Source organism: Amblyraja radiata, chromosome 38, assembly GCF_010909765.2.
Source record: "Amblyraja radiata isolate CabotCenter1 chromosome 38, sAmbRad1.1.pri, whole genome shotgun sequence".
NCBI lineage: Eukaryota > Metazoa > Chordata > Chondrichthyes > Rajiformes > Rajidae > Amblyraja > Amblyraja radiata.
The window spans coordinates 13,659,622-13,674,520 of NC_045993.1; the positions used below are offsets into that span (position 1 = coordinate 13,659,622).

Genomic DNA, 14,899 nt, shown 5'->3' on the forward strand with positions numbered 1-14,899 from the left:
AGGTTCAGAGGGTATGGAGAGAGGTAGCTTTGCTGAGAGAAGCACAAGAGACTGCAGATGCTGGAGTCTTGAGCAACACAAGTGCTGGAGGAACTCAGCAGGACAGGCAGCATCTCTGGAGAGAAGGAATGGGTCGAGACCCTTCAGATCTGAGCTGGAAGAACTCAGCAGGTCAGGCAGCATCTGTGGTGGGGAATGGACAGATGATATTTTGGTTTGAGACCCTTCCTCCTCATTTACCCAGGGAACTCAATCCTTGCTCCGAAGAAGGGTCCCGACCCAAAGTCACCTCTCCATGTTCTCCAGAGATGCTGCCTGACCCTCTGATTTACTCCAGCACTTTGTGTCTTTTTGTGCAAACTAGCATCTGCAGTTCCTTTTTTCTGCAACTTATTCCACACACTGGGCAGAGATAAGGACAAGTTACAAGCAATTGACTTCCTTCAGAATTGATTAATTAATGAAGAAGCATTAAATTATTAATTTAAACATATTTAAATGTGTTTGATTTGAACTGTTAGGTGTTAATTATTTCAATCCCTTTGCATTTTTAATCTTTGGCTTATTTTAAGAGTGTAAATTTTTAAATACGCAGCTTTTTCTATATTTTATTGAAGCTGGGAGAAGCGTTCAAATCTTTTGGGAGTTCTGGCAGTCAGTGGGATGTGGTTCAGTATCTGAGAGATGGGTGCATGGGTCCCGCCAACAGGCGATGTTTAGTTTAGTTTAGAGGTACAACGCGGAAATAGGCCCTTCGGCCCACCGTGTCTGTGCCGACCAGCGATCCCCGCACACTAACACTATCCTACACACTAGGGACAATTTACATTTATACCAAGCCAATTAACCTACAAACCTGTACGCCTTTGGAGTGTGGGAGGAAACCGAAGATCTCAGAGAAAATCCACGCAGGTCATGGGGAGAACGTACAAACTCCGTATTGACAGCACCCGGAGTCGGGATCGAACCCGGGTCTCTGGTGCTGTAAGGCAGCAACTCTACTGCTGCGCCACCTATCCTGGCGATCCTCCCCTCGGCCTGGATAGAATGGGTGTGGAGAAGATGTTTCCACTAGTGGGAGAGTCCAGGGCCTGAGTCCACGGCCTCAGAATATAAAGACGTACCTTTAGAAAGTAGGTGAGGAGGAATTTTTTTCGACAGTGGGTGGTGAATCTGTGGAATTCATTGTCACAGACTGACAGATTCTTGATTAGCACAGGTGTCAGAGGTTATGGGGAGAAGGCAGGAAAATGGGGTTTGGAGGGAGAGAGAGATCAGCCATGATTGAATGGCGGAGTAGACTTGATGGGCCGAATGGCCTAATACTGCGCCTATCACTTATGAACTAATGAGGTCCCAGCACTTCCGACCAGACGGGAGCCAGGCGAGGTGAGGCTCAACCTCGGCCTGCTGTTAAGGAACTATCTCCACGCCAGCTCCGTTTCCTCTGTGTGCTGTGTGTCTCTGTGTCCTTCACTGTGAACCTTGACACGCTATCACAACCAGAGAGAGGTGGGCTGTTGGCTTTCATTCACAATCTCAACAGTGATGGCAGGGGACAATAGACAATAGGTGCAGGAGTAGGCCATTCGGCCCTTCGAGCCAGCACCACCATTCAATGTGATCATGGCTGATCATCCCCAATCAGTACCCCGTTCCTGCCTTCTCCCCATATCCCCTGACTCTGCTATCTTTAAGAGCTCTATCTAGCTCTCTCTTGAAAGCATCCAGAGAATTGGCCTCCACCTGAGGCAGAGAATTCCACAGACTCATCAACTCTCTGTGAGAAAAAGTTTTTCCTCATCTCTGTTCTAAATGGCCTACCCCTAATTCTTAAACTGTGGCCCCTGGTTCTGGACTCCCCCAACATCGGGAACATGTTTCCTGCCTCTAGCGTGTCCAAACCCTTAATAATCTTATATGTTTCAATGAGATCTCCTCTCATCCTTCTAAATTCCAGAGTGTACAAGCCCAGCCGCTCCATTCTCTCAGCATATGACAGTCCCGCCATCCCGGGAATTAACCTGGTGAACTTACGCTGCACTCCCTCAATAGCAAGAATGTCCTTCCTCAAAGTTGGAGACCAAAACTGCACACAATACTCCAGGGGTGGTCTCACTAGGGCCCTGTACAATTGCAGAAGGACCTCTTTGCTCCTATACTCTTGTTATGAAACCTGTTGCTTCCGGTCCCCAGTCCCCGCCCCACGCTCTCCCTCCCTACCTTCATCCCGGGATCTCTCCGCACTTTTCTCCTTGTAGTGCAATAACAACAGCAGGGAGAGGTGGGGTGGGACTAACACTTTTATTCAACACCCTGACCTTGGTCCATGGTCCCACCGGTCCGTGTATCACATAGAATGGCTCGAAGGGCCGAATGGCCTCCTCCTGCACCTATTTCCTATTATCTCCTGCTTCCTCCATTATCCCACCACCCAGTGGGCAGAGGAGGAACTCCTTGTCCAGGAGTTGATTTGTCCCGGCGCTGTGCTTAGGGAATACCGTCCGGAGATTCCGGGAGCGGTCCCTGGAGATCCCCGTGTCTCCCGGTCCCTCACGGTAGGGACATATCCCGTGATCCGAAGGTTCGCTGCACCCAGGACAAGTGGGAGCGCGGCGTTCCGAGATTGTATTCGGCAACTGACCTCCCCCCTCCCCCATCCTGCTTGGTGAACTCCTTTTAGTTCAGGGCTCCAGCACGGAAACAGGCCCTTCGGCCCACCGAGCCCACACTGACCATCGATCACACTAGTTCTGTGCTATCCCACTTTCTCATCCACTCCCTGTACACTAAGGGGCAATTTACAGAGGGCCAATTGACCTACAAACCTGCAAATCTTTGGGACGTGGGAGGAAACCGGAGCACCCGGAGGAAACCCATCTGGTCACAGGGAGAACGTGCAAACTCCACACAGATAGCACCCGAGGTCAGGATTGAACCCGTGTCTCTGACACTGTGAGGCAGCGGCTCTACCCTCCACAGCCTCCGTGACTAAACCACAGACCTAAACCAGCCATTGTTGTGGTTTCCATGGGACCCAGGCAGCCATTTTAGGAGCGGAGTGATCCTGGCCCAGACTAGGGTCTCTGCCACCCTGCCCCTGCCCAGCTGTGGCCTGTGTTTCGGGTCTTTGAGATTGACGAAGGAGTTGGCGTGAGCATCCTCAATGACCTCCCCTCACTGGCACCTGAACCGTCCCACAGAAGTCGGGACAGTTCTGATATTGGGGAAGGGGGGCTTGTGAAACCTGAGACCCTTGTCATATTGGTCACCATTTGATTAAGGTCACCATGTTGTAGGGAAGATGTTGTCAAGCTGAAAAGGCTACAGAAAAGATTAATGAGGATGTTGCCAGGACTCGAGGGCCTGAGCTACAGTACAGGGAGAGGTGAGCAGGCTGGGACTCATATTCCGGGAGCGCAGGTGTAGTGTGGGGTGATCTTATAGAGGTGGATAAATCATGAGAGGAATAGATCGGTATATAGACTGAGACTTTTACACAGAGAAGGGAATCGAGAACAAGCTTTAATCTGATGAGTGGGGGAAGTTTAATAGGGAATCTGAGGGGCACTTTTCACACAAAGGGAAGTGGGTGTATGGAACGAGCTGCCGGAGGAGGTAGTTGAGGCAGGTACTATTTAAGAGACATTTAGACAGGTACATGGATTGGACAGGTTTGAAGGGATATAGGCAAGTGGGACTAGTGTAGATGGGGCATGTTGGCCAGTGTGGGCAAGTTGGGCCGAAGGGTCTGTTTCCACGCTAGATGACTTTATGACTATATCGGGCCAACTTTGGCACACACATATTACAACCCAGCCCCGGATCGATGACTATCCCATATCTCCCCCACATGGGAGGAGGGCAGCTCCGTCCAGAGGCAGCCTGAACCACTTTAACACAAGCGGGCACTAGCAGTGGGTCCCGAGAGACAGGTAAAGGGGGCAGCCACGCACCTCAAACCGAGATCGTACAAAAGACACTGGAGTACAAAACCTGATTTATTCATAAAATCCTGTTTCAGAATTACAACTCAGGATGGTGTGAAGAAGCACAGAATTGACACCATTGGAAACTACCAGCAGGCAAACAGAGGCGAATAAAGTAGAAACTGCCTCCAATAACACTGAAGAATACATTTGCCCGCGTAGAAATCGAAGAACAGATATCATACAGCACATTTACAGGCAGTGGGATACATAGAAAGAAAGTTTGCTATTCTCTACGACCGCAGTATAAGGAAGCAAGGACCCTCTCTGTAAATGCCCGTCTGCTTTGACCAGGTATCTCCCTGCCAAAGAGCTGCGGACTCTGGGGCCTAGGCTTCGGCCTAGGCCTGCTCCCGCGAGGCGTAACCATGGCGACAACTCAGTGGCCGGAGCACAGGGCCTACGCCGGAGACTGACAGAGAGTGGGATCGGAATGGAGGAGCCGCCACCCGCAAAGGTCACAGGTTCACGGTCGAAGATAGACGCAAAAAGGCTGGAGCAACTCAGCGGGGCAGGCAGCGTCTCTGGAGAGAAGGAATGGGTGACGTTTCGGGATCAGACGGTCTGAGACGTCACCCACTCCCTCTATCCAGAGATGCTGCCTGTCCCGCTGAGTTACTCCAGCATTTTGTGTCCACCTTCGGTTTAAACCATCATCTGCAGTTCCTTCCTACTCATAAGTTCAAGGAGCAGAATCAGGCCATTCAGCCCATCGAGTCTACCGCTCCATTCAATCATGGCTGATCTATCCTTCCCTCTCAACCCCATTTCTCTTGCCTTCTCCCCAGGACCCCTGACATGGCACAGATTGCGGTGAATGGCTGCTACAGGCCTTGTCCTATCATTATTTTCCCTCTGAGTCTTGCGTTCAGCACCGTCCCCCCTCCCCGGATCACAATGACCTGCCAGGATGTGTAAGGAATAGGAGCCAGAGTAGGCCGCTCGGCCCATCGACTGCTCCACCGTTACAGCACCACTGTCCTGTCCTCGTGGTGGCAGTGGCATCCAGGGCTGGGCAGTTTGCCTCAGGACCAGGGGGAAAGGGAATGGTGGTGGGGGGGGGGGGGCCCTACGCCACCCAGACCTACACCCACCCTCTGCTTTCCGTGCCGCATGAAATACAGCGCTAGTCACCGTCCCAGTGGTCACACCATTGATGATGCAGCACCTACCATCAATGAACATGGAGGTAGTGGGTCTCGACCCGAAACGTCACCCATTCCTTCTCTCCAGAAATGCTGCCTGGCCCGCTGAGCTACTCCAGCTTTTTGTGTCCATTTTCACACAAACCAACCTCCCTTCCACTGACCCAATTTATAGGCAAGGCCAGCAACATAATCAAGGACAAGTCGCACCCTGGACACTCCCTCTTCTCCCCTCTCCCATCGGGCAAAATGTACAGGTGTGAAAACGCACACCTCCAGATTCAGGGACAGTTTCTTTCCAGCTGTTATCAAGCAACTGAACCATCCTACCACAACTAGAGAGCAGTGCTGAACTACTATCTACCTCATTGGTGACCCTCGGACTATCTTTGATTGGACTTTGCTGGCCTTACCTTGCACTCAACGTTATTCCCTTATCATGTATCTGTTCACTGGGAATGGCTTGATTGTAATCATGTATTGTCTTTCCGCTGACTGGTTAGCACGCAACAAAAGCTTTTCACTGTACCTCGGTACACGTGACAATAAACTAAACTGAAACTGGGGTTATGGGGAGAAGGCAGGAGAATGGGGTTAGATAGATCAGCCATGATTGATTGGCGGAGTAGACTTGATGGGCCGAATGGCCTAATTCTGCTCCTATCGCTTGTGAAACCATCCCGTGTCTGAGATGTCAGTGTGTTCGTCACCCTCCAATCCCTGCTCCCCTGTATTTTAAATAGTCTGATATATTCCTGTACAAACATTTGGACAAGTTCTACAATCTAGGTTGCACAAACCCCTCTTGATGAGAAGTCAGGTTTGCAGTTCAGTAAAAATATACATTACTGGGTTGTCTTTTTTTTTTTTTTGCTAAATGTTGTCAAAGGCCACCACAAAACAGAGCACTTCTGATAGCACAGCGCTCCCCGCTGCCGTAGATCGCCTCGTTTACCCCCCTTCCCTCCCACGCCCCCCTCCACCCCCCTCCCAATCTCGCTCACTTTGCAAGCTGAGCGTCTGAAGGAAAGATCTGGCCTCCTGTACATCGGCGAGACCAAGTGTAGACTCACCCGCCTCACACTTGCTGGATCTCCCGATCACGAACCCTTTCAACCCCCTTCCCATTCCCAAACGAATCCTTCTGTCCTGGGCTTCCTCACCAAACATGAGGAACAGCAACGCCTCATGTTCCGCTTGGGCAGCTCACCACATCAATTTCATGTATTTTGTGTTTTTTATTTATTCTGGAATAAATAAAGTTCTATCGTATCGTATCATAACCCCATAGTATAAACATTGAGAGTCTGAAGAAGAGTCTCGACCAGAAACGTCGCCTATTCCTTTTCTCCAGAGATAGACAATAGACAATAGACAATAGGTGCAGGAGTAGGCCATTCGGCCCTTCGAGCCAGCACCGCCATTTAATGTGATCATGGCTGATCATCCCCAATCAGGACCCCGTTCCTGCCTTCTCCCCATATCCCCTGACTCCGCAATTTTTAAGAGCCCTATCTAGCTCTCTCTTGAAAGCATCCAGGGAACTTGCCTCCACCGGCCTGTGAGGCAGAGAATTCCACACTCACCACTCTCTGTGAGAAAAAGTGTTTCCTTGTCCCCGTTCTAAATGGCTTACTCCTTATTCTTAAACTGTGGCCCCTGGTTCTGGACTCCCCCAACATCGGAAACATGTTTCCTGCCTCTAGTATGTCCGAGCCCTTAACAATCTGATATGTTTCAATGAGATCTCCTCTCATCCTTCTAAACTCCAGAGTGTACAAGCCCAGCTGCTCCATTCTCTCAGCATATGCCAGTCCCGCCATCCCGGGAATTAACCTTGTAAACCTACGCTGCACTCCCTCAATAGCAAGAATGTCCTTTCACACAATACCCCCTCCTCCCCCCTCATCAGTCTTTCCCTCACCCCCCTCTCTCTCACCCACCGTCCCTCACCTGCCTGCCGCCCCTGAATATCCTCCCCCTCACCACCCGCTCCGCCCCGGGCACTGCCAGCTGTTGCCCAGATGCCCGCTCCCCTCCCCTCCCCTCCTTTGTCGTGGCCTTTGGGACAACAGACGCGGGCGGGGTGGGGGTGGGGGGGCTACACTGTCACCTCGGTCTTGCTGTTGGTGGAGAGGTGGTGCTGGCTCTGCTTGTAGTGTAGGGGTGGGCTGAAGATCTCGGGGAGGTGCTCGATGCTGTACTGCCGCCTGGCAGCGTAGCCCTGCCGCTGCCCCGCGCCCTGCCCCGCGCCCTGCCCCGCGCCCTGCCCTGCGCCCTGCCCCGCTCCCACGCCCACCGTCTCCCAGCCCTTGTAGCCCGAGCTGAAGTGCGGGTGGGTGTTCATCTGACTGCCTTTGGTCTTGTGCCGGGCGGTGGGGGTGAGGAAGACGCACAGCTCCCCCGACTGCCGATCCTTCACCGCCGGCAGCGAGCGGCCGCTCACCGGCAGCTCCATCACCGGGTAGCGCTTGCCGTAGAAATCCTCCACCGCTGTCTCTGCTGGGGAGGAACACGGGTTAGAGAGGGGTAGCAGCGACAGGCGGACACGATGGGCCGAACGGCCTAACTCTGCTCCTGTGACCTATGAACTTTCTCTCTATGTTCACTGTGTGTGTGTGTGTGTGTGCGAGTGCAAGAGAGTATTCATATGTGTGTGTGTGTGTGTGTGTGTGTGTGAGTGCGTGTAAATGAGTGTGTATGTGTGTGTGTGTGTATGTAAATGAGTGTGTATGTAAATGAGTGTGTATGTGTGTGTCTGTGTGAGTGTATGCGTTTATGTGCCAGTGTGAATGTGAGTGAGTGTGTGTGTGTGTGTGTTAATGTGTGTGAGTGGGTGTATGTGTGTGAATGTGAGTGGGTGTATGTGTGTGTGTTAATGTTTGTGGGTGTGTGTATGTGTGAGTGTGTATGTATATGTGTGCACACGTGTGTGTGTGTGTATGTGTGAAGGTGGAGGCAGATATGTTAGTGGTGTTTAAGAGACATTTAGATAGGCACATGGATATGCAGGGAATGGAGGGATATGGATCACGTACAGGCACGGTGGTGCAGCGGTAGAGTTGCTGCCTCACAGCGCCAGGGACCCCGGTTCAATCCCGACTACGGGTGCTGTCTGTACGGAGTTTGTACGTTCTCCCCGTGACCTGCGTGGATTTCCGTCAAGATCTTCAGTTTCCTCCCACACTCCAAAGACGTACAGGTTTATAGGTTAATTGGCTTGGTGTAAATGTAAATTGTCCCCAATGGGTGTAGGATAGTGTTGATGTATGGGGTTCGCTGGTCTTGGAGGGGCCGAAGGACCTGATTCAGCGCTGTATCTCTAAACTAAACTTGGCATCGTGTTTGGCATGGACATTGTGGGCTGAAGGGCCTGTTCCCGTGCTGTACTGTTCTATGTTAAATCAAAACCGCTGCTGAGAGACCAGTGCCAGTGACTTGTTTTGATTCCGTGCTGTCTATGTGGAGTTTGCACGTTCTCCCTGTTTTCAATTGGCGCTGGGGTTTCCTGCCACATCCCAGAGACGTGCATGTTGATTGGCTGCTATGAATGACCCTGCTCTACACCGAGGGGAGTCGGAGGAGTGGATTGGATGTGGGTAGTCTGTGTCGTGATAATGAATGGGATGATAGGATTGGACTTAGGGCCAGCAGTGGCTCGATGGGCCAAATGGTCTTTAGTTTAATTTAGTTTGGAGATACAGCGTGGAAACAGGCCCTTTGGCCTACTGAGGACACTAACACTGTCCTACACACACTAGGGACAATTTACACATATACCAAGCCAATTAACCTACAAACCTGCCCGTCTTTGGACTGTGGGGCGGCGGGTAGAGCTGCTGTCTCACTGCACCATGGTCCTGGGTTCGATCCAGAACTTGGCTACTGTCTGTGTGGGGTTTGCACGTTCTCCCAGTGACCATGTGGGTTTCCTCCGTATGCACAGAGTCTCGGGTTGAAACACGGAGTCTCTTGCCCAGAGTAGGGGAATCGAGGACCAGAGAACCAGGTTCCAGGTGAATGGGGAAAAATAGGAACCTGAGGGATAACTTTTTCACACAATAGGTGGTGGGTGTATGGAACAAGCTGTTTGGAGGTAGTTGAGGCTGGGACTATCCCAACGTTTAAGAAACAGTTAGACAGGTACATGGATAGGACAGGTTTGGAGGGATATGGACCAAACGCAGGCAGGTGTGACTATAGCTGGGACATGTTGGCCGGTGTGTGCAAGTTGGGCCTGTTTCCACACTGTATCACTGTATGATCTGGTTTCCTCCCACATCCCAAAGACGTGCATGTTTGCATGTTAATTGGCCCCAGTGTGCAGGGAGTGGATGAGAAAGTGGGATAACACTGAAGGGGTGATCGATGATTGGCGTGGACTCAGTGGGCCGAAGGGCCTGCTTCCTGTGCTATGTCTCCAAACTATAACTAAGAACTAAAAGCAGCTCGCGAGGAAAATGGTGTGACAATGATGGGTGACTTTAATCTTGGTGAAGGACGGACAGGTCCTGTTGGCGTGGGTGTTTAGGAAGGGAGGCCACAGACTGCTCTGTGCCCTTTTACTGGATCACATTGTGGAGCCGAGCCGGGAAGGGGTTTATATTTCCAACTGCTCATGCATAATGACTCAGATTAATAAATAGTTAAAGGAACTCCAGGGAAGGCTGACTAACTCGAAATAATTTCATATTCTGTTTGAGAATTAGAAGCTGGGCCTCGATACTGAAACTGTGTCTCGTCCTGAAACAAAACCAATTAAAAAATAAGGGGGATGGAGATGCAGGGAACTGCAGGTGCTGGAGTCCTGAGCAAAACACACAAAGTGCTGGAGGAACTCAGTGGGTCAGGCAGCGTCTGTGGAGGGAAATGGATAGGCGCCGTTATAAGGGCCTGTCCCACTTTCACGATCTAATTCACGACCTATGCCGAGTTTGCCCTTGCCTCATGGTCGTCACGAGGTCGTAGGAGGTCGTAGGTAGGTCGTAGCAGGCCGTGATGCTAGTCGTAGGTACTCATGGCATCAAGTAGGTCGGGGCGTTTTTTTAACATGATGAAAAATGTCCACGAGTAGAAAAGGTCGTGAATTAGGTCATGAAAGTTGGACAGGCCCTTAACATGTGGGAACCCTCCTTGAGACTATCCATTTTACTCCACAGATGCTGACTGACCCACTGAGTTCCTCCAAATGTCTATTTTCCACAAAGCTATGACGTTTGACAAGGGGATTATCAATTGGTAAAGTGGCAGATAGGTGGATGGACACATAAGGCTGGAGTAACACAGTGGGTCAAGCAGCATCTCTGGAAGAAAGGAATTGGTGACGTTTTGGGTCGAGATCCTTCTTTGTGAGTCTGAAGAAAGGTCTCAGCCCAAAATGTCACCTATTCATTTTTCTCCAGAGATGCTGCCTGACCCGCTGAGTTACTGCAGCCTTTTGTGTCTATGGACCGTGTAAATCAGCATCTGCAGTTGCTTCCTACACGGGCAGTATCTGACTCACACTGGGGACAATTTACATTTTCACCAAGCCGTTTAATCTAGAAACCTGCACGTCCTTGGAGTGTGGGAGAAATCCCACGCAGGTCATGGGGAGAACGTGCAAACTCCGTACAGACAGCGCATGTAGTCTGGTGATGCAAGGCTGCAACTCTACCGCTACGCCACCTTGCAGCCCCTAAACAGGCTTTGAAGGCAGGGGTGAGGGTGGGTTAGGGGTGAGAGTGGGTTAGGGGTGAGGGGGGGATGGGTGGGTGAAGGGAGGGGGGTTTAGGGTGAGGGGGGGGTTTAGGGTGAGGGGGGTTTATGGTGAGGGGGGTTCAGGGTGAGGGGGTTTAGGGTGAGGGGGTTTAGGGTGAGGGGGGGTTTAGGGTGAGGGGGGTTTATGGTGAGGGGGGTTTAGGGTGAGGGGGGGTTAGGGTGAGGGGGGTTTAGGGTGAGGGGGGGGTTAGGGTGAGGGGGGGTTAGGGTGAGGGGGGTTTAGGGTGAGGGGGGTTAGGGTGAGGGGGGTTAGGGTGAGGGGGGGTTTAGGGTGAGGGGGGTTTAGGGTGAGGGGGGGGTTTTTTAGGGTGAGAGGGGGGTTAGGGTGAAGGCGGGGTTTAGGGTGAGAGGGGGGGTTTAGGGCGAGGGGGGGTTCAGTGTGAGAGGGGGGGGTTAGGGTGAGAGGGGTTTAGGGTGAGGGGGGTTTAGGGTGAGGGGGGGGGAAGGGTGAAGGCGGGGTTTAGGGTGAGAGGGGGGGTTTAGGGCGAGGGGGGGTTCAGTGTGAGAGGGGGGGTTAGGGTGAGAGGGGTTTAGGGTGAGGGGGGTTTAGGGTGAGGGGGGTATGGGTGGGTGAAGGGAGGGGGGTTTAGGGTGAGGGGTGGTTCAGGGTGAGAGGGGGGGTTTAGGGTGAGGGGGGTTTAGGGTGAGGGGGGGGATGGGTGGGTGAAGGGAGGGGGGTTTTAGGGTGATGGGTGGTTCAGGGTGAGAGGGGGGGGGTTTAGGGTGAGGGGGGGTGGGTAGGTGAGGGGATGGGGGTTTACTGTGAGGGGGGGTTCAGGGTGAGAGGGGAGGGTTTAGGGTGAGGGGGGTTCAGGGTGAGAGGGGGGTTTAGGGTGAGGGGGGTGGGTAGGTGAGGGGATGGGGGGTTTAGGGTGAGGGGGGTTCAGGGTGAGAGGGGGGGGTTTAGGGTGAGGGGGGGTGAGTGGGTGAGGGGGGGTTTAAGGTGAGGGGGGTTAGGGTGAAGGGGGGGGTTTAGGGGAAGGGGGGTTTCAGGTGGTGGTCTCTCACTCACCCACGGCCTTCAGGCTGGCGTATTTGCTGTAGTCGGGGTGGTGGGGGGCGCTGGGCACACGCTGCAACACGTTGCTGTGGGGGTGGGGACGGCACATGGGCCCCAGACCTGGCGATGAGGCCCAGGCGTTGTTCAGGTGTGGTGGCTCTGTGTGGGAGACACGGCAAACGGTGAGAGGGAGGCGGTGTCCACGGTCCCCCCAACCCCACCCCCCCAACACCACTCACCCCCCCAACACCACTCACCCCCCCAACACCACTCACCCCCCCAACACCACTCACCCCCCCAACAACACACACTCACACACACACTCACACACACAGACACACTCACACACACACTCACTCACGCACACACTCACATACACACACAGACACACTCACATACACACTCACACACAATCTCACACTCACATACACACACACACTCACATACACACACACACACACACACACTCACATACACACAATCACACTCACACAATCACACTCACATACACACACACACACACAGGCATGCACACTCACACATACATACTGACACACACACTCACAGTCAAACACACACACACACACTCACACACACACTCAGTCAAACACACACACACTCGCACTCACGCATACGCACTCAGACACACACACAGGTAGACACATGCACTCACGCACAGACACACACACACACACTCACGCAAGCACACACACACACACACACGCAGACATAGACGCAGAGTGAGAGAGGGCAGCAGGCAGACACGCAGCTTTTAAGCACGCACGAGGAACAAGGAGGAATTTTTGTCTTTTCTTTTGAACTTTGAAAATCTCCCAAAAGGGAAGTGCACCGTTCCCAGAGGCACTGCAATACTGGGTCGATGCGTGGAGTGGACGGAGCAAGCCCCTATTCCATCTCCCTGTTCCAAAAATCAATTTAATATATGGTCCCTAGATAAGGGACGTATCAGATATTAAACTGATAAGAACTGGTTTTTTAAAAAATATCAAAATAGACTTTATTCAAGTAATAAATATATACAATACAGGAACCGTGCAAAAAAAAAATTATGCTACATTCTCATAGGCTATACATTCACATACTGCTTATACACATTGCACAAATGTCACAAGTACGGGTGTCAGGGTTATGGTGAGAAGGCAGGAGAATTGGGTTAGGAGGGAGAGATAGATCAGCCGTCAGACATGTACAGTTTTGGTCTCTAAATTTGAGGAAGGACATCCTTGTGATTGAGGCAGTGCAGCGTAGGTTCACGAGATTGATCCCTGGGATGGCGCGACTGTCATATGAGGAAAGATTGAAAAGACTAGGCTTGTATTCACTGGAGTTTAGAAGGATGAGGGGGAATCTTATAGAAACATATGCAATTATAAAAGGACTGGACAAGCTGGATGCAGGAAAAATGTTCCCAATGTTGGGCGAGTCCAGAACCAAGGGCCACAGTCTTAGAATAAAGGGGAGGTCATTTAAGACTGAGGTGAGAAAAACTTTTTCACCCAGAAAGTTGTGAATTGATGGAATTCCCTGCCAGTGGAGTGGAGGCCAAGTCACTGGATGTATCTCCGTTCATGATTGAATGGCAGGGTAGACTTGATGGGCTGAATGGCCTAATTCTGTTCCTATCCCTTGTGACCAATTAACCTACAAACCTGCATGCCTTTGGAGTGTGGGAGGAATCCAGAGCACCCAGAGAAAACCCACGTGGACACAGGGAGAACATACAAACTCCGTACAGACAGCACCCGTGGTCAGGATGGAACCGGTGTCTCTGGCGCTGTGAGGCAGCAACTCTACCGCTGGGCCGCCGACGCTTCTACTTCCTGAGAAGATTACGGAGAGTCGGTATGTCAAGGAGGATTCCCTTGAGCTTCTATAGGTGTACAGTAGAGAGCATGCTGACCGGTTGTATCGTGGCCTGGTTCGGCAACTTGAACGCCCAGGAGCGGAAAAAGGCCGCAAAATGTTGTGACCACTGCCCAGTCCATCACCGGCTCTGACCTCCCCACCATCGAAGGGATCTATCACAGTCGCTGCCTCACAAAGACAGCCAACATCATCAGTGACCCACACCATCCTGGCCACACACTCACCATTGCCATCGGGAAGAAGGTACAGGAGCTTGAAAACGGTAACGTCCAGGTTCAGGAACAGCTACTTCCCTACAGCCATCAGGCTATTAAACACAACAACAAATAAGCTCTGGACTACAACAGACTATTGTTATTATTGCACTATTATTGTTATTTATTGAGTATGCGTGCATGTGTATATACACACTGAACTTTTTTTCTCTCGTTGTGTATTATGTTTACATATTCTGTGGTGACAATAGACAATAGGTGCAGGAGTAGGCCACTCGGCCCTTCGAGCCAGCACCGACATTCAATGTGATCATCCCCAATCAGTACCCCATTCCTGCCTTTTCCCCATATCCCTTGACTATCTTTAAGAGCCCTATCTAGCTCTCTCTTGAAAGTATCCATGAGAACCAGCCTCCACCACCCTCTGAGGCAGAGAATTCCACAGACTCACAACTCTCTGTGAGAAAAAGTGTTTCCTCGTCTCCGTTCTAAATGGCGTGCCCCTTATTCTTAAACTGTGGCCCCTGGTTCTGGACTCCCCCAACATCGGGAACATGTTTCCTGCCTCCAGCGTGTCCAAACCCTTAACAATCTTATATGTTTCAATAAGATTCCCTCTCATCCTTCTAAACTCCAGAGTGTACAAGCCCAGCTGCTCCATTCTCTCAGCATATGACAGTCCCGCCAGCCCGGGAATTAACCTTGTAAACCTACGTTGCACTCCCTCAATAGCAAGAATGTCCTTCCTCAAATTAGGTGACCAAAACTATACGAGTAAGAATTTCATTGTCCTATCTGGGACATGTGACAATAAAACACTTTTGACGACTCTCTTGGCAAGATCACCGAACCTGTTGCCACACTGTATCTCTAAAGTGTAAAAGTCTGAACTAAATAAATAGC

General features: G+C 51.5%; 1 protein-coding gene, 1 long non-coding RNA gene and 1 pseudogene across 3 annotated transcripts in view; 1 reads left to right on the top strand and 2 right to left on the bottom strand.

Annotated features, from left to right (window-relative positions):
• Positions 1-1,235: 1,235 nt before the first annotated feature.
• On the top strand, positions 1,236-5,845 carry LOC116967087. Its single transcript, XR_004410136.1, has 3 exons — positions 1,236-1,296; positions 3,628-3,631; positions 5,764-5,845. It is a non-coding gene; the product is annotated as an uncharacterized LOC116967087 (long non-coding RNA).
• A 1,348-nt stretch (positions 5,846-7,193) lies between these two features.
• The window catches only part of LOC116967079 (protein shisa-9-like), a 97,752-nt gene continuing 90,046 nt past the window's right edge, over positions 7,194-14,899 (bottom strand). Inside the window, exons 4-5 of one of the 2 annotated variants that reach the window (XM_033013556.1) lie at positions 11,907-12,053; positions 7,194-7,633 (exon numbers count right to left, since the gene is read on the bottom strand). In XM_033013556.1, the coding sequence (XP_032869447.1) occupies positions 7,236-7,633; positions 11,907-12,053 (545 nt within the window). In that variant the 3' untranslated portion in view covers positions 7,194-7,235. Of the gene's footprint in view, positions 7,637-11,906; positions 12,054-14,899 lie in introns of both variants that reach the window. The other variant, XM_033013555.1, reaches the window with a different exon arrangement.
• LOC116967159 lies at positions 12,734-12,913 on the bottom strand (annotated as a pseudogene).